This window comes from Phaethon aethereus (genome assembly GCF_964289735.1).
Source record: "Phaethon aethereus genome assembly, chromosome: 2".
NCBI classification, from domain to species: Eukaryota; Metazoa; Chordata; class Aves; order Phaethontiformes; family Phaethontidae; genus Phaethon; species Phaethon aethereus.
In genome coordinates this window covers 146,491,448-146,519,139 of record NC_138582.1, presented here as the reverse complement: position 1 = coordinate 146,519,139, position 27,692 = coordinate 146,491,448, and the positions used below count along the sequence as shown (strand labels likewise).

General features: G+C 39.0%; 1 protein-coding gene across 1 annotated transcript in view; it reads left to right on the top strand.

The window, feature by feature from the left end:
* PTTG1IP2 (PTTG1IP family member 2) overlaps positions 1–26,984 on the top strand; it is a gene marked incomplete at its 3' end in the record, with an annotated part of 33,839 nt that extends 6,855 nt beyond the window's left edge. Inside the window, exons 3-7 of the mRNA XM_082014612.1 lie at positions 2,860–2,968; positions 7,412–7,520; positions 11,110–11,178; positions 17,546–17,592; positions 26,935–26,984. Coding sequence (XP_081870738.1) covers positions 2,860–2,968; positions 7,412–7,520; positions 11,110–11,178; positions 17,546–17,592; positions 26,935–26,984 — 384 coding nt within the window. The remainder of the gene's footprint in view (positions 1–2,859; positions 2,969–7,411; positions 7,521–11,109; positions 11,179–17,545; positions 17,593–26,934) is intronic.
* Between the last annotated feature and the right edge of the window lie 708 nt (positions 26,985–27,692).

Genomic DNA, 27,692 nt, shown 5'->3' with positions numbered 1-27,692 from the left:
AAATTGAGTTTCAGGATTCATTTACTTGACAGTAAATATTTGTTTGACTAGCAGATTACCAGGTATATGAAAATTTGAGAACTTTATCTGTTACCAGATAGATAATGTGTAAATATCTATTGACTAACATCTTGGGAGAGTTTTCTCTTCATGTTTCTAACTTCATATGACAGTGTGTAAGACAAAATACATAACACAAGCAATAGTTGAAGATAGAACTACATTTTAAAAATCTGTGTGCCTGTGTAGAGCCTCAGCATTCTGGAGAATTTTCCAAAGCCTCGTTTTTAACTTCTGAGTAGTCTACCAACATGCTTTTACCCTCAGCTATTTATTTTTGTCGTTCTCATGTTTGTCCTAATAACAAATGTAAGGAATCGAAATTCTTGTGGCAAATGGATTGTAGGCAAGCTAGGCATTAAAAAAACAACAACCCAAAAACCCAAACCAAAACCAACAAATAAACTAATAGAAGGAAAGGTCAGGATACTTGCATACATCTATCTGACTATAGAGGAAGTATTCATTTTGTGTTTGTAGTTACTATCTTATTTCTTTTAACACTGAGAATATGTCCTTAAAATGAATGTGGACTGAATTAATGATGTTGCACTTCATTATCCATGTGAGACTCTACTAAAATAAAGTCAGTGATATCCATCAGAGTCTGAGCAAGAATCCAAGCATGCTCTGCAAAGTATATATGATTTACTGCTAAAGAAAATAAAATCTTTTCATCCTTCATTTTTAGGTTATGTAGATGAGGATCAAAGTTAAGGAAGTGTTTTACCCTAGGCTTTTTTCTAACTTGAGTTTGACAGTTAGCTCAATTTTTAGCATTGGGAATGAGTCAGTTGAGCTATTTTCTCTTTCTTCAGCCGCTGCACCAGTCAGTAGCTGTATCAGGTATTGCCTTTTGGGCTACACATTTTTAATAGTTACATGCAGTAGTCTCCTCCAGAGCGATACAGGTGATCAACAGTATAGAGTCATTCAGGTTAGAAGGGACCTCATGAGTCATCTAGTCCAGCATCTTACTCAAAACAGGGTCAACATCACATTCAAACAAGTTTAACAATGACTTTTAGTCTGTCCCCTATTAGTCATTATTTTTGAACTGTTAATTCTCATTAAATAATTGATCCAACAAAATTAACTATGTTCTCATCTAACATTCTTGATTAAAATTAAAACTTAGGAGGGCAGTGTTTTTGCAAAGATTATTCTGCTATCTTAATTATTTTTGTTGATGTGTCTTTATGGGTATGTTTGACTGGTACAGTCTACCAACCACAAAGGATGAATAATTTTTTCTTGTCTCTTTCTTCACTTTGGTTCAAGAGAGCAGAATCTATTGCTAACAGTTTCCTTTGTATTTAACGTTTTTCTAACCATTTAGAGCAAGATAACAGACTTTGTGAATTGAGGTTGTATGACAGATGTTCTTGATAGTACTGTTAGATAAAGCATAGTTCCTGGATGAGCTCTTTCTAGAAAGAATCCTAAAAACCCCTGTTCTGTCAAGGATTCCTTTTACTGTCATCCAAAACTTCTTCACTGGTTGAGTTGCGTGGTAAAAGAATTTTGAATTAGTATCTATTTTTAACAGATGAAAAACTAAACTTAAGCTTGATGCTTAAGTTTAGTGGTGACATAATGTCATGGTTTAACTCCAGCTGGCAACTAAGCACGACAGCCGCTTGCTCACTTCCACCCCCTGGTGGGATGGGGGAGAAAACCAGAAGAATAAAATGGAGAACTCGTGTGTTGAGATAAAGACAGTTTAATAGGGAAGGCAAAAGCTGCGCACACAAGCAAAGCAAACCAAGGAATTCATTCACCACTCCCCATCGGCAGGCAGGTGTTCAGCCATCTCCAAGAAAGCAGGGCTCCATCAACTACGTAACGGTTACTTGGGAAGAGAAATGGCGTCACCCTGAACACCCCCCTGCCTTCCGCCTTCTTTCCCCAGCTTTATATGCTGAGCATGATGCCATATGGTATGGAATATCCCTTTGGTCAGTTGGGGTCAGCTGTCCGAGCTGTGTCCCCTCCCAGCTTCTTGTGCACCCACAGCCTTCTCACTGGTGGGGTGGTGTGAGAAGCAGAAAAGGCCTTGACTCTGTGTAGGCACTGCTCAGCAGTGACTAAAACACCCCTGTGTTATCAACTCTGTTTTCAACACAAATCCAAAACATAGCCCCATACTAGCCACTATGTAGAAAATTAACTCTAAGCCAAAACCCACAGACATGAAAAGCAGAAATGTTGTGCTGGTATTGTAAGTACAATACATGTAAGAAATTTTAAATTTAAAAAATATCCAGATTCGCAATTATGCACAAGTAAGGTACCCAATGTACTTTGCAACACAAATGGGATAAGGCTGTATCTTTTATTACCTTACAGCAAAACCTCCTGTAGAATTGTAAGGGTTCTCTTATTTTTTTCTTTCTGTTGATAATCAAATATCGGGCTCAAGTAGGATAAGTATATCTGTAATCATCAAAGATACCAGGTGTTTTAAAATTCTGAACAGTTGGCTTTCTGGTTTTGTATTTCAGTAATTCTAAACCTGAAGCCATTTTATCCTCGAGTATATAGAGTACCTTAGTATGCTCCCAAATATTTTCAGGCTAGTGTAAATATTGCCTATAAGTACAAAATGTACACACAGTTTGGTTTAGGCTTACTTAGGAATTGTAGCAGGACTTCTGTAGGTTTTATACTACAAAGCAGTTTCAATATATCCGTACAGTACTGTGTGCACTTAATTCTGTCTGTGGAGAGGAGCACTAAATTGTAAACTGTCTTTTGAAGATCAATAATTTTGGTTTTATTTGTGTTTCTTTTGCACAGTGCCTTTGGTGTTACACCAACAACACTTGTATTGATTACCCTGTAAGAAGCATTCTTCCACCATCTTCATTATGTTCGCTCTCAAATGCTCGATGGGGAGTTTGCTGGAGTAGGTACTAATTTTACTTTTACTGTAGAGATTTATTTATGAGTATGATTAGATTAAAGTAAGACTACTGCTTACTAGAGCTGTTTCCTCATAATTTATTTGGAGGGGTGGGGGAAGGAGGCAGTGGTTATGATTTGGAACCATGATCCCTAATCTTTTGGACCTAACAAAACAGTCATTGTTAAAGGCTGTTTGTGAACAGCCAGTATAGTTATGCTGATCGAACAGCTTTAAAACATTTACTGTGTAGTGGAGTCCTGTTTATGCTAAAGTCTAGACTGGGAACCAGGATTTTATATATGTAGTCAGGATTCACCTGTTTCTTAAACTATACTCCTGAGATACAAAGAAATAAGGTCATTACCTGTTGACAAAGGGTGACCATTCTTACCTTTTTTAAGATTTCTTAAAATGAGGGATGATATGCCTGGATACACAATTTTTATAGTATATTGCAGTGGCAGCAGTGAACCAATACCATAGGAATGGAGCCACCCAAAAATTCTTAAATGCTGGTTTTGCTTAAACAACTGAAAAAACAGTGTGGTCTGTGGGTATGGGAGGCAACCCAGTTGAGGTTAAAAAGGAAGCTGCAGAGTGCCACTGTAGATTGTAGTGCTGTATTATTTCATTGCCACGGGATTTCCTTTTACTTTGCATTTTGTGTTGCAAAGTACAGTGCGGTGCACATGCTGCCATTGGGGTGAAATCTTTGGAGCTATTTTTGCAATGCTGTGTATACAGATCTAAAGTCAGAACAGACTAGAACAGAGAACAGGTAAGACACTGGAAAGCTTGTCATATGAAATAAGAATACATCTTCAGTCCAGCAAAGGAAAGGCTTGCTGCTTTCTAGGTATTTGCTCATGAATACCAGGAGGCTAAAGGACAAAAACAAGTGGGGATGAACTATCGGTGATTATGTTAACTGTAAATTAGAAGAAAGTTATCCCACTTAGACCAGTGAGGTTATGGAGTAGTCTTTAAATTAGAGTAGCAGAGGTAGAAGATTGCTATTAAAATGGAGGATGCAAGTTTCTGAATGCTACCACTTCATATAATCCCTGCAAAGCGAGGGAGTAGGTTGGACGGTACAGGAGAACTTTGCCAATTCTTTGTTCGTAGCAGAAGGGCTCTGTGCTTTGTTTTGCGAGAGAGGCATTTATGCTTAGACTTTTGGAGGGGTTTTTTTAGAGCTACAGAGGGTGTATCATTTCACTGATAAAGCACACCTTAAAGGAAATTGGGCTTTCAATATTATAGTAAATGCTGTTACTATGAACTGTTAAGCAAACATTTTTCTGGAAATGCGGTCAGTTGACTCCTGCCAACAGCTAAGTACCCCCACAGCTGCTTGTTCCCTCCCTCCCCTGGTGTCAGTGGGATGGGGGAAGAAAACAGGAAGAACAAAAGCAAGAAAACTCATGGACTGAGATAAAGACAGTTTAATAGGTGAAGCAAAAATGGGGAGAGGAAAAAAAAAAGCAAAGGAAATCACTTGCCACCTCCCACAGGCAGACTGCTGCGCAGCCAGTCCCCAAACAGTAGTCATCTTGGAAGCCAGATCCCCCCTCCACTTTTTTCCTTTACCTTGTGTTTTACTGTTGATCATGGCATTATATGGTGTGGAATATCCCTGGGTCCCCTCCTGACCTCTTGGATCTCTTGGCTACCTCCAACCCTACTCCTTGAGGGGAATGGGACAGGTGAAAGAGGAGAAAATCTTGATGCTCTTCAAGCCTGTTCAGGAACAGCCAAAACATTGGTGTGTTATCAGCACTGTTTTAGCCAGAAGTCCAAAACACAGCATCATACCAGTTGCTGTGAAGAGTTAACTGTCCCAGCCACAACCAGTACAGAAATGTGTTTGTGTTTGTGTCCTTTAAAAAAGCAGTATTACGGGTGTCTACTGATACTAAGGGTGTTCTTGGCAGTTTACTCCTGCTATAGAAATGGCTTCTAGCTTAGGTGCCATTTGTGTTTCTAGATTGAATGCAGCTTAAACAGAGAATGGAGCATATTCTCAGCAGAAATGGTAGAAGTGGGAAAAGAAAAAAGAAAAACAAAGCAACCCTCCCCCCCCATATATGCATTTCCTTAATTGATTTTTTTACAAATTATATCCAGCAATGTGCCATGGGGATATATAGTCTTACTGAGACTGTCCCCTCTGGACATAGCAGGAAAACTAATTACCTTGTGAGTGTGGTGGTCTTTTCCCTTTTTGCAAATAGATGAGTGTTAGCTCAGTGTTGCTAAAAGTGAAGGTGAATATTGCAGCTCTCAAAGTCGAAAGCAAATGACTGGTTTCCAGTTACAGTTTATGTGGAATAAGACATGTTGACAGATTATTAACCAGCAGTGAAGAAAAAAGCAGTATAGAAGCAATGTAATACAAGTAGCTTAATTGTATTGTTTTTCATGAATAATAAGCAAATGAAATTGATAATGGAGACAGGAATATAGACCGAAAACTGACAATCTTTTCCTGCACTTTGTTAATAAGTGCAAAATATATTTTTTGCTTCAATTAAATGGCATTTTAAAAAGTAAATAGTATACTTCAAAAAAATTAATGGAGATTAAAACCATTTTTTGGTTTTACTTCACTGAAGTATATATTTCATTGCTTTAACTTGTAGGGGAGTAACAGAATGAGAAATTGTGTGGTGAAATGTGTTACTTTCAAAATTCATGTGTTGAGGATTTACTTGTGTATTGTGACTAGTAGCCATGTATTAATCTGTATTATAAACTATATCCAGTAAATCATAACACACAAGCAAACATATTTGCTGGGATCTAATCTTTGGTGAGATCTGTGAAGGATATTCTTTGGCCACATGCGAGTTGGTGAGATCTGTAGAGAAGTAACAGACTGTCTGGCTTGTGCATGTGATCAGAGAGGATGGACCCTCTGAACTTCACTTGTTGAATTCGACTGTTATCACTAGTACCCTGAAGTGGTGAAAAGTGCATGTGCATCAACTTTGTGTTAGTGCACCAGCATGAAGCTGCTGAATCTGGCAGAGTTCAGAGGGATTTATTTGAGAGATGAGAAGAGATAGCTTCCCTGCCCCCCCATCATGCTTTAAAATAGGCAGTGTGGGGTGTGTGTGGGGAGAGTTGCTTAGTTATTATCTCTGATACCACTTCCCCAACTGATTTAATTTTGTCCTTTATTAGGTCCTTTAAATAACTCTTCGAAGTTGTGTCTATACCTGTATCTTATATCATCCCTGTTTGCTTTTTTCCTGGGCCTCACTCTTTTCCAGGATACAAGGTTTCTGATTCAGCTACAGGTGTTATAGTGTATGCAGTTAAAATAATACACACCTCCTGTTTGTTAATCACTCTTTGGATGTAGACTCTGACTCTTTGGACACAGAAGATGACTTAGAAAGCTTTATGGAGAGTTTTATATTGGTTCCTTACAGGCCACGACAATGTCAGAGGATTTGATCAGAAATTGTGTGGCCAGCAGGAGCAGGGAAGTGATCGTGCCCCTGTACTCGGCACTGGTGAGGCTGCACGTCAAATACCATGTTCAGTTTTGGGCCCCTCACTACAAGAAGGACATTGAGATGCTGGACCGTGTCCAACAAGGGTAACGAAGCTGGTGAGGGGTCTGGAGAACAAGTCTTACAAGGAGTGGCTGAGGGAACTGGGGCTTTTCAGTCTGGAGAAGAGGAGGCTGAGAGGAGACCTTATCGCTCTCTACAACTACCTGAAAGGGGGTTGTGACGACGTGGGTGCTGGTCTCTTTTCCCAAGTAACTAGTGATAGAAGGAGAGTAAATGGCCTCAGGTTGCACCAGGGGAGGTTTAGACTAGATATGAGGAAAATTTTGTTTACGGAGAGAGTGGTCAAGCATTGGAACAGGCTGCCCAGGGAGGTGGTGGAGTCGTCATCACTGGAAGTGTTCAAAAAATGTGTAGATGTGGCACTTTGGGATAGGCTTTAGTGGGCTTGATGGTGTTGGGTTGATGGTTGGACTTGATGATCTTAAAGGTCTTTTTCAACCTTAATGATTCTGTGATTTCATTTTACTCTTTCCTCTAACTGCTGCGTGTAATGTGTATGCACTGATGCTGCATCTATATAACTTTTGTTCATGCTGTATACCACCTAAGGTTGTGATTGGGAGAACAGACTGTGGAATCACACCTGTAGTTATATATCATAGCATTACAGGATGGCTTTTAATAATTTGGTATATGTAAACAGCAGTTTTACTTAATGTCTGTTCAGTGCAGATTATGCATAGTAGCAAAATTCTAATGCCATATGCTGAGTTTTAACTGGGGTAATTGCACAGAATTGTGGCGTTGTTATTTTTTCCATACAGACGTGAAAAAATGTTAGGGAAGGAGGGGAAGAATTATCAGAAAGACAGATGTTAATGCTTAAGTCTAACAAGTTTAATATGTTCATATTTTTCAGTAAACTTTGAGGCTTTAATTATTGCCATAGCTGTTGTAGCTGGACTCATTCTGGTGTCCATAGCAGCCTGTTGCTGTTACTGCTGTTACTGCAGAAGGCATTCCAGGAGGTAAATACATATATTTGTTTCCTTTACTAACTTTGTGTGCTGGTCTTCCCTACCTACCTACAATTTTTACTCTCCAATATACTAAGAACTTTTTCATTTGGAAGCAATTTTGTTTTACTTGTTTGAGAGAGAACCAAAACCAGAGGTGTTTAGTGATGGGCAGTATGACACTAGAAATGATGCTGAAGTGATTAGTGGCAGCATCACAGATACATTCTTTAAGTAGGCTATTGCTCTACACTTCTATGTTTTACACTTCCTTATTAAGATTGGACATGAAATACTTCAATGGCGAAGCAAATGCTTGCTTCTTGTGAAAACAGAACAAATAATTTATTTCAAGGTAAGCTCATGGTACAGCAAAAAGGGACTATGTGGGTAACAAGTAACTGAGCAGCAATGTCCTACAGCACTTGGTATATGCTTCAGAGCTTGCTCTAGGATCTGTCTGCAGATAGTATCTAAGTGATTAGCTGTCTTCACCAATTCAACAAAATAATCTAAATGTAAGATGATACTTTTTTTGCTCTAAGATACCAAGAGTGACTGACTTATTTTCAAGTAAAGTAGTACTGCAAAAATTGTGTTTTAGATGTTGAAGGACTTGTAAAACTTTTTTTTCCTACTGACTTACCTCTTTAATTGACTAATCCTTCAAAGGGAGGGAAATTGATAAACAGCTAAAATAGTTAAGTCAGTGCTTCCATGGGAGGTCATCACTGCTTATTCCTTAATGAAACACCTGGAAAGCCATGTTCATTGGGAGGGCACAATATGCTTCCTTGTGTCACTGAAGTTTAGATCTCAGATTTCTGGGCAGTGTAGTTTCAGCTAGCTCTGTTCCTTTTGTCCTTTAGTACTATAGGTGAACAAAATGTGGATCTTATTTCTCGATCTGAAATTTCTATATTCAAGTACCTGTAATTCCGTTGTTCTTGTTTGAGAGTTGTGTTTTTAAAGAATTTATACAGCTGTACACTGTTTAGTGCTGATCTTCAAGCCAGAGGAATACAGTACACCTTAAATAAATTTGGCTTTCAAAAAGGAGAAAAAATTGAAAACAGCATGTCATTCCCTTTTTTCCCTGAGGAAGACGGGTGCACCTGTTCTGCTGGTAGATTGGTCTGCCAAATCTGTCCTAGTGCAAAAATTGATAACTCCTTAGCCTTGTGCTGATAAGCCCTGAAGATGTATAGAACTGTTTTAGATTTTTATCTAAGATCTGCCAACTTCCTTTGCAGAAGAACTGAGTAGATCCCTGTGGCTGACATGCCAACAAATAAAGCTTTATTCCTCTGAAGAGAGAGATTTGTGCCAGACTCAGTTTTAGTAGCTAAGTTGTCATTCGGTACTGTAACATCTAATTCCAAAAATAGAGGGTTAGTTGAGAGTCACCTTATGGCAGAACTCCAAAGATGTCAAGCTTTATCTTCTGACAGAGGATTTAAAGGTCTTGTCAGAGTGGGGTCCAGCTTATTTCAGGACTATTCAGAATGTATTATTACACTGAAGCCTGATATATGACTGGCTTTAAGCACACTGATTCTCAGCAGGAATTTTTTTGCTGTCTGCTTTCCTCAGTTTGGGGACTTTTTCCACAAAAGAAACTTCCTTCTTCCAATTCATTAAAAAAAGTAGAAATGTAGTATTAGATTTGTTTTACTGACTTTTAACATGTATTGTCTCAGATCTCAGGTGTAACCTTGTTTTGCAGAATCATCAGTATTCCTTCTGGGAATTTTTAAGCTATAGGGTTTCAATGTTTAAGCCAGCACTTACCTTTTCCTTGAACACAGAGAATGCTTAGGTGCATTGATCCCCACATCAGTAATGCAGCTGGCTCACCTGAGTCCATCCCTACCATGGGAATCATAGGACTATTGGTGCATTGTTTCAGTTCATTGTTTTTATCCTGTGTTTGGACTTCAAGAATCTGGTACCATGTACTTGAGATACAACTTTTCATTAAAATATGCTAAATAGACTCTCTTGAACTTCTTCAGTTTAACAACCACTCTTAAATTTTTATAATTTCAGACTGTCTGAATTTGAAGAAAAACTCAATTCCTTCAAAGTGTCTAGAAACAAGAAGATATTTAATACTACTTTTAATTATAGGGAAGAAATATATTTTCTGAATGCTATACCAGCATTTTATTGATTTGGTATGTTTGTATTTTGTAACACCAGTGTGAAGGGAGACTATTACATAGTTATAAGACACCGGGGTCTCCAATAAAATAGTTTTACAGAAGGTTGCTGGGAGCAACCCAGCATGGTTGGTTGGGAATGGGAGCTTCTAGTCTTCCTGGACTAGCTAATATGGGGAATTGATTAGTTTTATAAAAGGATCTAACATAGTTTTCCAATAAAGGTAAGCTGTTGCATGAGTTTCCTGCTTCTAAAACTCCCCCAAGTTTTTTCTAACTCTTTATGTGGAAGCAAAAAAAGGAGGAAGTAGAAAATTGGTATGTGAAACACTACATGGCTTCTGAATTACTGGATTGTGTTTAAAGACATCTATGGCCTGACTGAGCAGATGGAAAAACTGAGTTCAGACTTCCAGTTGGGTTAGCGGTGCATTTTGTCACAAATGTTAAAACATGTGATGTGCTACAATTAACCACTGGATGTCACTCTTGCTTAACTTTTATATTGGTTGCTTGCAGCTGTGTGGTACTAAAGTATCTGTTTCTCTGTTAGTAGGTGTGTTAATACTGTAAATATTCATATCAAACATCTTCAGATAGTGCATTCAGTTTTGAAAAATGATTAGCACCTGGAAAAGCATGGCAGGTGTCCAGTCACTAATGCTGAAGAATTGTCATTAATTCTGTCAGGAAAAAATAACAGACAAATAAATACTGTTTGGCACTTTGCTTTAGAGTTTGGCAGTTCTTTTATGGTGTATTTAATGGCGAAGTGAAGCTGAGCTTTCTCCAAGGCAGGTCACAAAGCTTAAGTGCGTGCATTCAGTAGAACATATCTGCACATGCACAGATGTACTGTGTGGGCTCAGCATTTCCCAGAATCACACAGCTGATGCACTCAGGTAAATCCTTGTGCACTCCAGAACAGGGAAGGCAGCTGCCAAAAGAGTTCATGCAGACTGCTCTCCTGGGGGCAACTTGAGATTGAGTAGTGATGGTTGTTGGAAAGATAAATTGTGTTGGCATCAAAAGCTTATGAACCATCAATCTTCTTCTAGGTGCAGCAATGGACTTAACTATGCATGTGCAGTATGCTTACTCTAAAACAGGGTGTGACACATGGGGAAAATGGCAAGTAGGTCTCCTGCTTCTGGAACAGTCTGCAACCTGCTCCTAAGATACTTTAAACTGTCCTGTGGAGTCTGAAGTGCACATTACTACAGTGGGTGAAGCATTCGGGTATTATAAAATGTGAAAGGGTAATGCTACAAACTTGTCAACTACCTGTATTCAGCAATGAAATTTTACATGGCTGTGAAGAAGTATCTCAGATCAGACTAAATCCTTTTTGAAAATAAGTGAAATGACTAAACAGTGATTGCCTAGCACCAAAATTGCTTTTTATTCCTCTTAACGCTTTCCTTCCCTTATTTTTCTAGTAGACCAGACGAAGAAGAAGAACGGCTAGCTAGAAAGAGAGAGGAACGAAGACTACAGTCTCTTCAGAGGTGAGTCTTGACAACTTGATATATAGCTATACACTCCCTGGTGATACAGGAGTATTCTGCCCTTCAAAGGAATACATGGAGTACTAAATAGAGGCATTATTGAATTAGGCATGACCACATCAGGTTCTTAAAAAATGTGGCTTATTGTGAGAGTTGCGAACCTGATTAGGAGCCTGTATTTCCATAAGTGAACAGGGAGTGGATAGGTGGCTCACTGTGGCAGGTAAAAGTGCTCTGTGCTAGCCACAACTAAACAGGAGGGATGTGTCTGAAGTCTGGACTAGTCTCTTCTGGACTGATGCCTGTGTATGGCATGAGTTAATGCCTAAGTGAGGGTGGGATTCAGGGGCAAACCCCACTTTTTGTATTAATTTGTTAACTGGTTCTTTTTCTTTTAAAATCTGGCTGGGAAAGGTAGATAAGTTGATAGTGAGATACCCATTAGAAATTTTGCTCAGGAAATGGAAGACTTGGGCTCAGACTTAATTCCACATTTCCATCCTTTTTGTTAAAGCAGTAGCACAGTGTAGAAAGAAGTGCAAGAGTCAGCAGTGATACAGTGCTTCTCAGTGAGATCAGCATTCTTTGTAGGTTTTTATATCTTAGTTCTCCAGTGACTCTTCATGTTTTTTATGTTATTCTTTAGATAAACGGTTTTTATAGATAGGACCATGATGCCTGGTGCAAGCCCAGTGTACCTTTGGAATCATACTTCCTTTCATGGTCTTTATTTTGGAGATTCACAGTGGATTAGCTTCAGCAAGACAACAGGAGAGTCCTAACCAAACTAATGCTAGGCTTGGAGCTGTCAGGTGTGGGTTTGAATCCCCATAGACTGTCAAGGAAATTGATGCTAGGTTTGCCACTTCCTGGTTATGTTCTCTAAGTACTCGGCTGCCAAGTAACAGGTGGGCACCTTCACTGCCTTGTTGATGCCTGCGGTTTTCTCCTGAACTCAGATTCATTGTTAATAGGAGCAGGGACTGCAGGGAGCAAGGCATACTTCCAGATGAGACCTCTTGGTGAACTTTTGCATGAAGACATTAAGTTTCTCTATTACAAAGGTGCATAAGAAGACAAGATAGGTAGGCGAACATGCTTGATTTGCTCAAACATGTTATGTTTCTGACTGGATACAAAAGTGGGAGCCGATAAGGTTCTCTTACAGATGTACCTACTGTCGCTCATGTCTCTGACTGGCAGGAGCTGGGAGAATCGCTTGTCTTAACTCTGTGCAACTCTGTTTTCTGGTTCTGAACTGTCAGGTTATATAAATAAATACAGCAACTGTTTGCCCTGAATCTGACAGTGGTAATGGCTCTGAAGCAGGCATTGTGATATTAGGAAGCAGAATAAATTCTGTTGTAATGGGCTAAATTCCTCCTTTGGCCTTGTACAACTTTCCTAAACTTGTTGGCAATAGAAAGAATTAGAATAGGATACAATGGGGATGTCTAACAAGAAAAAATTTGAGAGCTTGATTTAGTGCAAAGCTTGAACAGCTAGCTTTGGTTTTGTGATTTTGATTTTTTTTTTGAGCTGTTACATACTAGCAGTTTAACGTATCAATTTAATTTTTCTACTTTTTGTATAATGTGGTTTAGTGACTTTTAAACTTACCTCACTTTGTTTTGCACAAATTTTATTTTTTCAGACTTACTGTTGCAGTAATGCGTATTCTGCATTTGTAATTGTTTAGGAAAGTATAAGCTTAAAAGTAACTTTCTGCAGAGGGAAGATGAGAATTAGATGTCTCCTAGTGTAGTTGAGCTAAAATTCCTATTTTGAAAATGTCTATTTTAGTGTAGTGGTGCCACTAATTAAATCCTTTAGATTGTGTCTAAAGGCAAGCTACTCATGGAAACAGCATTCTTTCCTTTTCTTTCATGCCCAAGGCACAACATTCTTTAGCTCTATGCTATGCCAGATTTGTTTTGCAGAAAGCTAGTCACATTTCTGTGGGGTTTTTTTTTATTCTGTTGGGTGAGTTCAGTGAACAGTCTCAGCACGTATCCATAAGATTGCTGGGATCCACAGTCTGCAAGGACAGCATGAATCCAAGGATAGGAGAAAAGCAAAGAAAGCATTTATTTGGGGCCAGAGTAGAAAGCAATACTTCTCCTTTCACAATTGCAAGGTAGTGTCAAACTTTATCTGAGAGGAGAATGGATGCAAATTCATAAACATCTTAATTTGTGAGCTGAAAGTGTCATACCTGAATGTGCACAGAAGGGTAAGAAGTATGCGGTGAGTTTAGGAAGTATGCTCACTCATAGTCGTATCATACAGTTTCTCAGATAAATGTTGTTGAAGACTTGCAATGGATCAGGGAAAAGGGGAAATTTTCACTTGTTAATCTGCTTCTAACTAGTCATGACACAGTAGGCACAGTGCTAGTGTGAAGGTGATGTTTCTCCTGTAATGCTTTTGTTCCCTTCTGAAGAGAGGGGACCCTGTGAGGAGTATCAACATTTTGAGTCAAAACCACTTGCCTTGTTGTGGTGAAATGTACATCCTTAATATTATGCTACATTGTTCAGTTAAATCAACACTTATGCTTGTTAAAAAGTAAAGGCTCGTGACTAGGTACATAGGGGATGATTGTGTACCATAACTTTTCAACTGTGTTTTCTGTGTTGACTTTAAATTCTTGTTACAGTTAATCTGTAGGAATTCTGATGCTTTTGGAGTGTAGGGTCTTCTGTGCATACACAGAGCAAGTGGTGTTGCACCAGGCAATTTGCAACACAGAGCTAAGACTAACTCCATACCCAAAATAAGCCTAGGAACAAGGATCACTGGGAGCAGACTGTTCCCCAGAATGATTGCTGCAGCCTTAGAGCAAGCAGCCCTCTGCCTAGTTTGTCTCAGGAGCATGTCTGTGAAACAGAGAAACTGTTCTAATTGCAGGAGAGAGCTTAGCAGCAGCCTTTCGCTATTTCCCGTGTTCTGAACATGCATACCTATTGTGTGGCTGAGGAGGGATTGGTTGGGTCATGGGAAAACATGAGGAGTGGGCTGCTTCCAGCAACCAACACCTCACCTTCCCCACTGCTTCCTTCCTGTAAGAGGATGAATTGCTAGTAGCAGGCTGTAGAACAGATTGATAATCTCAACAAGCCATTTTTGACCAGCAAACTGCAGAGGAAAACACTGTATTGTACTGTGTGGTCTTTCCTTTCTACAACCTGCAGTTTTCACATTGTTTCTGAAAATAACTGGATAGATATTCAGATAAATAGTGTGGGAGGAAAATAGGCACAGCATTGATCTTGTGTCTGTTTGGTATTTTTTCCTGTCATCTTTTTTCTGTGATACGGCTATTTCATATACAACTGTTTAGAACAGTTTGAAATGGAAGGAGAACAGGACTAGCCTGAGCTTCATTTTATGGTTCCATTAGTGAGTGTTAAAAACAAAGTAAAAAGGCCCAAGTTGCATAGTGTTTGGTTTTTTTTTTTTTGCAAGCCTCAAGATAATTGCAGCACCTACTATTTCCTGGCTCTTCAGATAGACAGTAAAAGTCTTCTTTGTAAGTTCAAAATCTGTTTGTGTTAAAATTCAGTTTATTATGGATACTTAGGAAGTGTCTTTTTGGAATATCTAGATGGCTTTGAATGATGACATTGGCCCTCTGCTTGCCTTCAAAAGGAAGAAACTGTCTGTCACTTCACTGAGAAGGTTGAAAATCACTGGTGATATGTTAGAGTCTGCACTTATAGTGAAGGGCAGTAGGGGAAGGAAACATTAAGTTCAGTTTTTGACTAATATTGAAGGAAAAGAGGTATCTTATTGCATAGCATTAGTCCTCTATTTGACTTCAGGTCATGTTCCCTTCTAACATGAAAAGTTATTTTTAAACACAGCATCAAATAGTGAGTCTTTTTCTGTACACTAATTTAATTATTTACAGCTGCAAATACATGGTACATTTACATGCTAGACTTATGTAACTTACAAAGCATTATTTATATATTAGAGGCTGATAAACCAATGAAAAGCAATGAGATCTTGAATGAGATCAACTGCCAAGTATAATTTGGTAGTGTACTGGTAAGGGAGAACAAAGAGAAGGGACAGGGAAAGAAAGGATTGCAGTTCATTTGTGAAGAACTACGTATGGAAAGTTATGATGTGAATTGTTAGTATTAGGAAAAATTCTTTCTCAGCTTACAGCAGTGGGGACAACTTGCATGAAGAGCCAAGAATTTAGCATACAGAAGGTGGAGTAATAGCAGTCATATTAATAAACAGAACCAACTTGGAAGACTGTAGGGTGACTTCAGTTGATCATAATGTAGGATGTGAAAGCTGCAGTAAGCTACCTCTGGGTGGCTATTCAGTGACTGCCTGAATTGCATCTGATTCTTCTCAGTTGATGTATGCTGAAGTCTTATTTATTGTAAAAGGATTTAATCGTGGGTGATACGATATGGTCGTGGCTGACTGAAAGTTTGAATGCTTTACAAGCATTAATGCTTTTACCCTTCAAACTTAAACAATATAAGAATTTTAGATGTTTGGTGGTTTATTTTGAATAACCTAGGGAAGTATCCTACAGTGTTTCTGTGGTTTAAAGCCTACATAGCCTGATTTCCCACCCCCTTGACCTTCTTATGCAGATACTTAGTGCTGTCTGTGTTCAGGGCAGACTCTGACTGCTGAAGTACTGAGACTTCAGTTGAGACTGCAGCAATGGGTCTCCATTATTTCAGACAGGGTATGCAAAATGGTGAAGACCATGCCATTAGTACTACCAGTAAAAAACCTAGTCTGAGGTCACGTAATATCACATGGGAACTATACAGAAATAAGGAGTGGCTTTGTACAGGAGAAGACTGCTTTAAGCAGAATCTCTCTGTTCTCTTCCTGAGATCCCTTGCCTCATATAACATCTTTCTCATACACAACACGGAAAGCAGGAAGCCCGTGGTTGGGTTACCCTCGGTAGGTAAACCTGACTCTTTCTTCCTGTTCTCGTCAATCTCTCAGTTCTGACTTCATCCTCTAAATGAATTTCATTTTATCACCCTGATTCCCCAGTTCCTCCTCCTCCTGCAGTTTGGCCAGGTTGTTTCGTTTCCTGTGCTGCCTGGCCTGAATAGTGGAAAGAGATAGAAGGGAGATGGGTATCTCAGGGAACTAGTAGTGGAAGGTCTTGAGTCAATCTTTCTTGTTTGGTTTTCTCATCATGCTTTATCTGCACGCTTTCCAGAAGTGCAGTTGCAGGGAAAGGCCACTTCAGCCCTTCAGCTCTGTAGAAAGCAGGATAATTGCTTCTGAGGACACACAGGATCTGATTAGCAGTAGGAATTGTTTGGAGGTGGAATATGCATAGGGCAGATGGGATCTTTGGTGAATTAAGCTGTGAGTGCTTAACAGCTTTCTGCTGAATATATGCAAATTAGAATTGGGTGAAAGTCACAACTTGTCTAACCAAGTTGAATTTTGATAGGGGCAACAAAGTGGGTTGTGTGGGGGTTTTTTTGTTAGAGGAACATTGTTTTGCCAAATTCTATGTCCCTTCCTCAAAATAGAGATACTGGGTCACCCTAGTAAAACAGTTGTGTAAAAGATTTTTTTGTTTGTTTTTAAACTAAGCAAAATAGATGTTCCCTTTGAATTACAGGAAAATTCTGAGGAGTGATGAATGATTTCCTTTTAAATGTCCTTCATTTTTTCTCCCTTCACCTTTGCAAAGGGGAGGGGAGGAAGGAGAAGAAGATATTGACTAGTCAGACGCTTGGTTTATGTGAATAATTAAAGTTTGGCAATACTAGATACAGTCTTGAAAACTATATTCTGATGCCTCTTATGTTGTCTAATCATATTTTTATATAGCATAATATTTTAATTCATTCTCTGCATGGATGCCATGCTGGAATTTAGAAACCAGTAGTTTTCACTTACACTTTCTGTACTGCTTAAACAAAGCAGTAATACACTTTTTATCTTTTTAGAACTATTATATTGAATTCGGATGCTGAAGCACACTGTATTCACAGCTAAATTTTACCATTTCCCTGCTGGAAAGCATTAGGGAATCTTCCAATATTGTGCCTTGCTTATGTATACAAATACCTCAGTGTGTGTACATGTACATATATGTGGACACATTACTTCTGTGTAGAAAGATAATATTTATGCTTGCAAGTATATCCTATTTTGATGTCACTGGTTAGTGAGAAGTTGTAGGGAATCTTATAGATACATAAAGTCTGTATAGAAAGAAGATATATAACTGATAAATGTGTTTTTTTTATATTTATGACTGCATAGTAATTTAAAAAATGCTGTCTCAGATATAATATTTTGCTTACAGCTCAAAATAGTCTGAATGTTCTTCTAATGCCTTTATTTGTTGCAGGAAACATGAAAGAAAACTGAAGCATGACGAAATACGTAAGAAGTATGGTATGTGGTGACCTTGTTTAGATACTGAGTATCAAAATTGATTCCTTTTTCCTTATTAAAATTCACAGCAGAAACAAGCTGCTTTATGAGCAGCAGAAGTAATCAAGCCCAGTTTCCTACTGATGCATGTCTTCTGTCACCTGAACACCTGATGTTGTCACTATTATGCTACTGTTTTCTTCTTGCACTGACTCTCCCACTGGGCAAGAGACAATGTGCTGGATGGGGTGTTTGTTTGGGGTGGGCATTTAAATATATTGACTAAAGTAAGTAGTTCTTTCTGTTTCTTTCTCAGATGGCTGAGGGGGGAGGTTGGTGGTTTATCAAGTTCAGAACAAATCTAGTTGAAATTGCTTAATGAACTCATGGTTACTGAAGGAGGATAGACTGACTAGCAGATAGCAAGCTTTTAAAATCAAGCTTAAAGAAGAATGGAGGATGCAGCCTAATGTAGGGGTTAAAATTGTTGTTTTTTCTTTAAGTGGAGCTATGGTCCAGTAGGAGAAGCATATAGCAAGGTTGTAGGACCTCCTGTGTTGTATAGGAGTGTCCTGGTTTCAGCCAGGGTAGAGTTAATTTTCTTCACAGAAGCTAGAATGAGACTATGTTTTGGATTTGGGATGAGAAAATGTTGATAAGGTGCTGATGTTTTGAGTTGTTGCTAAGTAGTCAAGGACAGTCCAGCTTCTCATGCTGGCCTGCAGCGAGCAGGCTGGGGGTGCACGGGAAGCTGGGAGGGGACACAGCCAGGACAGCTGACCCAGGCTGGCCAAAGAGATATTCCCTACCATATAACATCATGCTCAGTATATAAAGCTGGGACAAAGAAGAAGGAAGTGGTGGAGGGACGTTTGGAGTTATGGCGTCTGTCTTCCCAAGAAACCATTACGAGTGACGAAGCCCTGCTTCCCTGGAGATGGCTGAACACCTGCCTGCCCATGGGGAGTAGTGAACAAATTCCTTGTTTTGCTTTGCTTGGGTGTGCGGCTTTTGCTTTACTTATTAAACTGTCTTTATCTCAAACCATGAGTTTCCTCACTTTTACTCTTCTGATTCTCTCCCCCATCCCACCGTGGGGGAGTGAGCGAGCGGCTGTGTGGGGCTTAGCTGCCAGCTGGGGCTAAACCACGACAGTCCTTTTCCCTTATTCCATACCATTTACGTTATGCTCAGGTACCACACTATCCAATATAACCTCATTAACCACCATCCCCCTTCCCATCCTTTAATATAATACACAGATTATCATCCCCTTAGTCCATAGACTTCCCTCCAAAATGTCCATGAAATGTCTGCTGAGTTCATTTAGTCCATGACTTTGGGCTCCATCTCTTATGGTGGTCACTCAGGACAGGCGAGGTGGGGTGTTGCATGGAGTTACTGGGCACCAAAGCCAGCTCAGGTCAGGTCACTGGCACTGCTTCTTGTAAGGCTTGTCCTCCATTCGTTCAGGTGGTTCCTGCTATAGTAGTTCCTATAACATGCAACTCAGATCAGGGGTTACAACAGTTTAAAGGTACTTCCATTACAATCTCCACCCCTGGGCCCTTTGTACTGGACCATAGGGTTTAACATTTCAATGAACTCCTCCCCTTGCCCCTGCTCCAGCTTGGACTTATCCACAGACTGCAGTCCCTTCTGTGAGCCACAGTCTCTCCAGGGGTATATCTGCTGTGGCATAGACTTATCCACAGTTGCAGTCACTTCGAGGTGCACCTGCTCCAAAACGGCCGTCTCCACGGGCCACACTACCTCCAGAGATAAATCTGCTCCAACGTGGCCTTACCCATAGTTCCAGTTCCTCCAGCAATATACCTGCACTGTTGAGGGCTTCTCCAGGGCCACACACTTTGAGGTGCTCCAAGCATGACCTCATGCACAACCAATAATGCTTCAAGGTGCACCTGCTGCAACATAGACTTATCCACAGCCACAGACACTTCGAGATGTACCTTCTCCCGTGTGGACTTATCCTTGTGCCACAATCCCATCAGAGGTATACCAGACACAACCATGGCCACAGATGCTTCGAGATATACCTGTTCTGGCATGGGCTTACGCACGGCCACAGACGCTTCGGGGTGTCCTGCTCCCACATGAACTCATCCACAGGTCACAGTCCCTCAGACTCGAGTTCACAGTGGAGTTCCAGCCTATTCGGTACAGCAGCACAGAAACAGCAACGATGCTGCAGTCATCTGCCAGCCCAGGCCCAAGGCCATAGCTGTTATCAAAATCTTCCCAGGCACAGCAGAGTCAGATGATCAGCAGTACAGCAGCAGCGAAAGCAAAAAGCAGCCACTAACGAGCACTGGACTCTAATATATGCAGGGAAGGCAAACCCATGGCAAGCACAGGGCCCTGGCAATTAATGGCTAAACAGCAATAACAGCTATAAATTCTATCATCTAGCACATTCCAATCAAACTTGTCATTATCTCAAACCCTTCGTGCCCCACGCTGGGTGCCAAAAAGGACTGTCGTGGTTTAGCCCCAGCTGGCAGCTAAGGCCCACACAGCCGCTCGCTCACTCCCCCACGGTGGGACAGGGAAGAGAATCGGAAGAGTAAAAGTGAGGAAACTCATGGTTTGAGATAAAAACACTTTAATAAGTAAAGCAAAAGCCGCGCACGCAAGCAAAGCAAAACAAGGAATTTGTTCACCACTCCCCATGGGCAGGCAGGTGTTCAGCCATCTCCAGGGAAGCAGGGCTTCGTCACACGTAATGGTTTCTTGGGAAGACAGACGCCATAACTCCAAACGTCCCTCCACCACTTCCTTCTTCTTTGTCCCAGCTTTATATACTGAGCATGATGTTATATGGTAGGGAATATCTCTTTGGCCAGCCTGGGTCAGCTGTCCTGGCTGTGTCCCCTCCCAGCTTCCCGTGCACCCCCAGCCTGCTCGCTGCAGGCCAGCATGAGAAGCTGGACTGTCCTTGACTACTTAGCAACAACTCAAAACATCAGCACCTTATCAACATTTTCTCATCCCAAATCCAAAACATAGCCTCACACTAGCTTCTGTGAAGAAAATTAACTCTACCCTGGCTGAAACCAGGACAAGGAGGCTCTTATTATCTAGGCTTGTCAGTGCTTGCACTTTTCGTTTGATTTGTTCATAGGGTTAATAGTACTGTGTATTCAGAGACAGATAAGCTAAAACTATGCTGCACTTTTTATTATGCAGATTGCATTAATGTCAGAGAAGGTGATTCTAGGGGTCTGAACAGTCACTCAAAACTGTTAATTTTCATCCTCTTGATAAACTGATTGGCAGTCTGGGAATGCCTTCATGAATCTGCAGCCTGCCCTTTGGCTGATGCAGAAATGATACAGACAAGCTCTATAGGGAATTCTCTGCCTGGGGAACATTTGCAACAATATGCTTCTTGGCTGGAACGGAGGAAGAATTCACTGTGAAGCTTGAGCTGCATGAGGGAGAATGTTTTAGAAACTAGAAGTAACTTGTTAAACATCAGGCATGAACTTCAGTCTTGTGATATTTTATAGGATAATTGACCCTGTATCCCAACCACAATTCAGTTTCAAGAGCTTTGTTTGTGTGGTTGACAGCAATAGTCCAGATTTTAAAAAACAAAATCCAAACAACAACATAAAATAACATACACTTTGTGTTTGTTTCTCCTTAGAGACCTTACAGCCAATCTCAACATTTGAATCATTGGGGTAGATCTGGTGAAGAATTTAAGACAATGTCTGTGTCTCCAAAATAACATGCAGCATATGTACAGATACACATACAACTTTGCATCTCCTTCAGGCAGTGCAGCTAAGAGGGGTGAACAAGGTCTCGGCTTCAATATAGCAGTTAGTGTATCAAAGCACTGCACTGGGGTTAAGCGATGTTTCAAAAGGCTGCATTTGGTTACGTTCTGCCTGTGAAACTAGTTCACTTGTCTCTGTATGGTCTTATGTTTTAGTGAGGACAACTCTCTCTTCAATGCTTAACTTTCAGACCTTTGCAGAATGCCTTGGATCTTGTTGGGAGTACTTGAGTTTCCTGAGGAATATAACTGTATAATTCTGTGCCTCTGGAATACATACACCAAATTCAACCAATCTTGTTTGTAGCTATGCTGTGCACACAGCTGTCTGAGAGCAAGTGTCATTTTGCCTCCACTTGAAGCGTGTTAGTTTATCAATGAGTTAATTAGAAATAAGTTCATACATTCACTGTGCTAATGGAAGGCGTACCTTCTTATAAGGAGTCGGGCATATTAATTTCTTCACGCAGTTATGTTTTGCAATGCAGTTTACCTGCAAAAGTTTGTAATTCAACTATAAAACTTAAATTAATCTTTGAGTATGCAATAAAGCAAAGCTATATAAAGTTTGTTTATTGACAGAAGTTTGCTATTGAAATTTATGTTATAAATTGTTATCTTGATTTGAGGCCTGGATTCTCATAATTCATTTTTGTCCTAAAGAAAAGCCTAATTCTTACATATATAGTTGGCACATACTGGAAGGATGTACATAACTGAGGAGAAATTAAAGCCAAAATATGTATAAATTCTGAAATCCCTAAATATTATTACTGATTTATATGGTTTATATTCTGATAACATAAAGACAAATGGTTGTCACAGTAATTCAGTGAGACGTACAGTAAGTCTTGCTATAGCCTTGGATCTTCTGTCTTAATTTTTCACTCTCTAGTAAACACATATGTTAGCATATTAAACAATCTAATAAAAATTGCTGCAAATAATTATGGAGATGCTAGATTATTTTACACTTATGCACTGCAGAGAGGATTCTCAGTTAAGTAGGTATGGATGAGTGGCAGAATGACAATGACTTTGTTAACCTGACTCTCTAGATTAAGATGATCATGCCTGAAACTTCAGTATTTGGTTGGCTTTAAGGGAATGTCTTTTGCCATTTCATCCACCAGCTTTTCTTACCCCATTTAAATGGTAATTACACATTTATAATGCATTGCAGGTGTCACTGTAGCCACAATCCTTTGGGAGCATTGGAAGCAATAGAGAGCTTTAGCAACCAGGAACACACACTTTGAATTGTTTCTTTGTTGCACAATTTGATAGTATTTTTCATTTGCTCACATATATGAATGCAATATGATTACACAAATTACATGTTGACTGTTAGAAAATTTTAAAGTAGAATTGGGAGTACTTTGCAGCTTGTGTAGTATACAAAGGAACTACAATTTAATTGCTGCTGCATTTGCTGCTATTGTATGTTCAGTATAGCATTAGTGAGAAGCTGCTTTATTTATTTAATCCTTATTAGTGGAAGGATTTTATCTCTTCATTTTTACAAAATTATTGCCTTTCATGATTTCGGGCTTCCACACCGCTTGCTTGAGTTCTGCAAAGGTTTTGATCAGCTAATTTAATGATATGTAATCCGATCTCCTTTATTTTATGTGAGATGTTGATTTTTATATTCAGTAGTTTATCACAGTAAATGTTCCTTCTGTTCAAGATAAAGCATCTATCTTGACCTTCTTTAGTGTTCTGAATGCAAAGCAAGGAAATGTTATATTGCCGCACACTTAAAGCTATTTAGTTTGTATGTTAAGAATAGAGTTGTTAATTTGGGGGTTAAAAATAAAGAGGAAAAGTGTAATAAGGGGTGAAGATACACATCGTATCACAAAATAAGTGGTTGGTTTTTTTGCAGTGTATACGGTCTCAAATATTTTACTTGTTAGTTCTATTTTTGGGCAGTGCTGATAATGTGATGAGGGTCATATCTCAATGCCTGAGAAGCTGCATAGTTGGCATAGTATATAATAAAGAATATGGTGGAAAGAAGTATTAATTTATTCTTACTTCATACATATTAGAAGGCCTCATTACTTCATACAAGCTAATGAAAGATACTTGACTACTATACCTTTCAAATTTTTGAGTCTTTCTTAACTACTGTGAAGTAGGTCAAATACTAACCTCAAAACGAAGGTAAATAAAAGTAATATGTTAGAAGTTCTTGTAAGTATCCTCTGTGTAGTATTGTATCTTGTAGTATATTGTAAGTGTCAATATTCAAGTTCAGCAGTAACATGTAATGGACTTTATTGCAAACAACACTCCTGAACCTACAAACAATCTAGCTTCTCTGAACTTGTGAGTGTAAATTACAAGTTGGCTAAGTTGCTTTTATGTCAAATGGGAAACAGTCAAGAGAGGCAACTCGTGTCTGGTTCAGGGCTTTAGTTGAACCAGACATGCTATCCAATTAGCATAGGCTCGCAGCTCCTCTTTGAGTGTCACGGCTAAGAGCAGCTGTGGCAGCTGACAGGAGCTTTTTGTCATGCTCCTTTTTTTGTATGTCTAGATTGCTTTTGTCCACTTACTGGAGCCTGATACAACTTTTTCAGTATGAATTGGTGCAAGTGATGAGCTGCTGTCTCCCTCCTCTCACTTAATGTAATCTTATGTACTTAGAATGCTGAGGATAAAAGAAACATAAACACTGGATGCAGTTTCGAGAGCAAGGTCTATCAGATGTTGTAACCGCTGTGGCTATCATTTGGAAGGAGAGCTTGCCATTTCTCTTGGAGTACTTGTCTCCCAGTAGATGAATGTCTGAAGTCACAACCAATAATACTCACACTGGAATAATACTCCCACTGGATTGACCCATAGTTCTTTAAGGCTTGTTCAGTTCCAGTATTGTACAATAAAACAGATCAGAGTTTAAGTTAAATATACTAATGCCTGATTGGTGGTAATTACATCTGTTCATTCCTAAATGTAATTCAATAAGATTAAAGCAAGTATTACTGGAAATGGCATTTGCAATAACAAGTAAAAATGCCACATTCACTTGAAATATGAGGACTAGTTATCTAAAATGGCTTCTGGCTGAGTGTTTTGGGGTAGGGGCAGTATATTTGCTCCTCAGAATGGTGTAGAAGTTTAGCAGGAGTCTTACACCGTCCTCTGATTAATTTGAAACTGGCGCTACTGATTGTAGAATGTTGTTTCCATTGGATTTCAGCTCTTTAAGCTGTAGAATAGTGTCTAGTGTTTTACTGTGCTACTTTCAGAGCTATGAAGTGTCAAGTATGTCTCTTGAATGAAATGTAAGAAAGACATCATAAGAACTTGCCAGACTGTGTAGGGAGAAGCATGCAACCCAAGTTAATTTTGCCAGGGAATCTGATACCACCTTTTGCCACTTTGGGGAAAATTTTTTGATGTTTGGTGCCTTGATTTCTAAGTGGAACTTGGAGTGCAGGGAGTTTATGCAATGCCAATTTCAGTAATAAAAATATGTTAATTTCTAGTACTGTTGCTAATTTTCTGTAAATGTTGTATAGATGTGTGTGTGTTGTATTTGGAAAGGGTAAAATACAGAAATACTACAAAAATTTTTGAAAATTGGAGTACTCTGTTGTCTTTCAGGTAACTAAACGTATTAGGATCCATAGATCCTAGCTGCTGAAGTATTAACATGTCTGGAGGAAGGAAAGGGTGGGGGTCTGGAAATAAAGCAAATACTACTTCTCTGTATTTGGGTTGGGGTTATATTACTGCAGGAATGTTACCTGAAGGCACTAAAGGTTGTTGAATGGAAGGCCAAGCATAAGAGCTTTTTTATTGTGTGTTAACTTACTTGTCAGCTAGAGTAGACTTAACAGACACTACAACTCTTTGTTTAAACACATGAAAGGCGTGGTTAAAATTTGACAAGTAACTGCTTTCTAAAAGTTTAACAATATAAAAATTTCACGATCTCAAAATATTGTAGATAGTTCTTGACAATGCTGTCATCTAACAATATTCTTATTGCACAAATGCTTGAAAGATTTATTTTTTAAGTAATTATGGAAAGGGGTAGTACCTTTGATTCAAGGTACTATACCAGGTAAATAGCCTGTATTTCATGTTACCTGTCTGAAGCTTTTTAAATCTGACTGGCTTATCCATTCCTTGATGAGTAAGGGCTAGTTTTGATCTTAACTTTTTACAAATTGCTTGTAATCCTGTTAATTTGAGTAATTACAGGATTTTTCATACTTCTTCCTTAATATTTTCTGTTACCTATCAGGTAGCTAGTTGTAGTTATTGATATAATAATCAGCACTAAGCAGCTGTGCTTCTTGATGTCTTAAAATAACACGGTAGTTCAAAAGAAGCGCAACAGCTGTGACAAGGTGGACAAAAGTATACTCTGCCTTCAGTGGCATTGGCTTTTGACTTTCAGATAAAAGAGTGAATGTACAATGAGGATTTCCATACCATACCTCTTGGTATGGTATGAAAAGATCTGAGGGGAGTTCTTACAAGATTTGGCAGTGACTAGTGTAATCTTTCTCTTCCACTGTTGTGAATCTGAACATTTGTGAATTCGGTTTTTTTTGGCTTAGCTGTCTTCTGTTTCCAGGCCCTAAACAAACAAGTTAGAGAAGAGTCCAGGCTTGTCAGACTTCAGTATAAAAAAATCTTGGTGAAAAGGTAGTGGTAGTATTCCTGCTCTTTCACAACAAAAGGTCAGCCTCTGGACTCTTATGGGACTCCTTTATTTTCAGTATGCACTTCTGCCTAGCCAAAATCTGGTGTGTGGTTAAAGTCTCTTTGAAATAATTGCTGTATGGAACAGCGACTGCTCAACTAATCCTTACAGAAGATGGTACCCCTACCCAGACACTCAGCACAATTGGATGTCTTTGCAATGCTTTCTGTGACAGTATTCTGGTAAACGCATTAAGAATCTTCATGATGGAAACATACTGCAACCTGGATTAAGTAATGCTCTTGCTCTGGTCCCCAGAGGTTTTTGTGCCTGTAGAAGTGATCTTTGTTCTTAGAGATTACCGTCCTGTTGCAGGATTGCTGTAAGTGGCAGAATGTGACAGACGATTGTGTATAATCAAAGTAGAACTAAGTCAAAGTAGCAGCATCTTGCATTTTAAGATGATGATCTTATTATAACTTGAATTTATAAACTGGCCAGTCTGAATCTGTTCTTCTTGAGACATCTCTATGTTTAGATTTTTGTAGACTTGACTCTCACAAATGCATTTTGTAGGCTATACTTCACAAATGAGAAATGTTTTTTTTTTCTGTAAGAGTTTTTCATAGAGCAATGTTCTCTCCCTGCTAAATCATGAAATACCTATACAAGATTATAGTCTGAGAAATAAGAGTGCTTCAGAACACTTCCAATTTATTACTGTACTTGAGCATTTGGGTAATAGAGCAACTATTAAAAGACAAGAATTGCCTTGTTGCCAAAAAATTGGTTTTGTTATATAGAGTACCTATTACATAAAAGCTTGGAGTTACTGACCTCACTGATACTGGTAAGAAAATGATGAATGTCCTGTTTTGTTTTGCAGGTCTTCTCCAGGATTCTGATAATCCATACAGCAGATTTGAGAATGAATAAAGCTGAGCACCTTCCGCTAGAGCTGTAACTCCAGAATACAGGAAGACAGTTTATTTTCATTTGCCCTTTGAGCCCTTTTTTCCCTAAAGTGTGGGGTTTTTTTCCTGGTTATAAAACTAGGAGTAGATAAAGACTTCATGAAATACATGGTTGTATCTTCTACCTACTTAGAGCTAATTTTTTATAAATACTTTTGGTTGTTGAAATGTTTGATTTTTTTTCTTATGGTGACGTTTAAGTGTGAAATACTATCTTTCCTCCTCTTAAAACTGTATTTTATTACTCGATGTAGATGGCTAATAGTCACAATCATGTATTTGAATTCAGTCATGAACAGTTGTCCCTATGTTCCTAAATAAAGATTATTTTTTTCCCTGCTCTATCTTTTTATAAAAATAAAAGGCAACATGGAAGCACAGCTTCATACAGCAGAAATAGCTGATGGTGGTATTGAAGAGAAAATACATCAGGCACATTCTTATGTATTACCAGATGTGAGGATTGGATGGATTTTTTTTTCCCCTCTGGAAAAAGATCTTCAAGAGTGTAATGTCTTAAGGGTTGAGAGAGGGGAGCATATTTGTCTTTGGAAATGTTAATATGTACTTTGGATATATCACTAGTGTGAAAAAAATTATTTCAGTTAGCAAAATTGCAAGGTCATTCTTGAAATAAACATAGTTATGTGTGTCTAAATTTAAGAAGAAA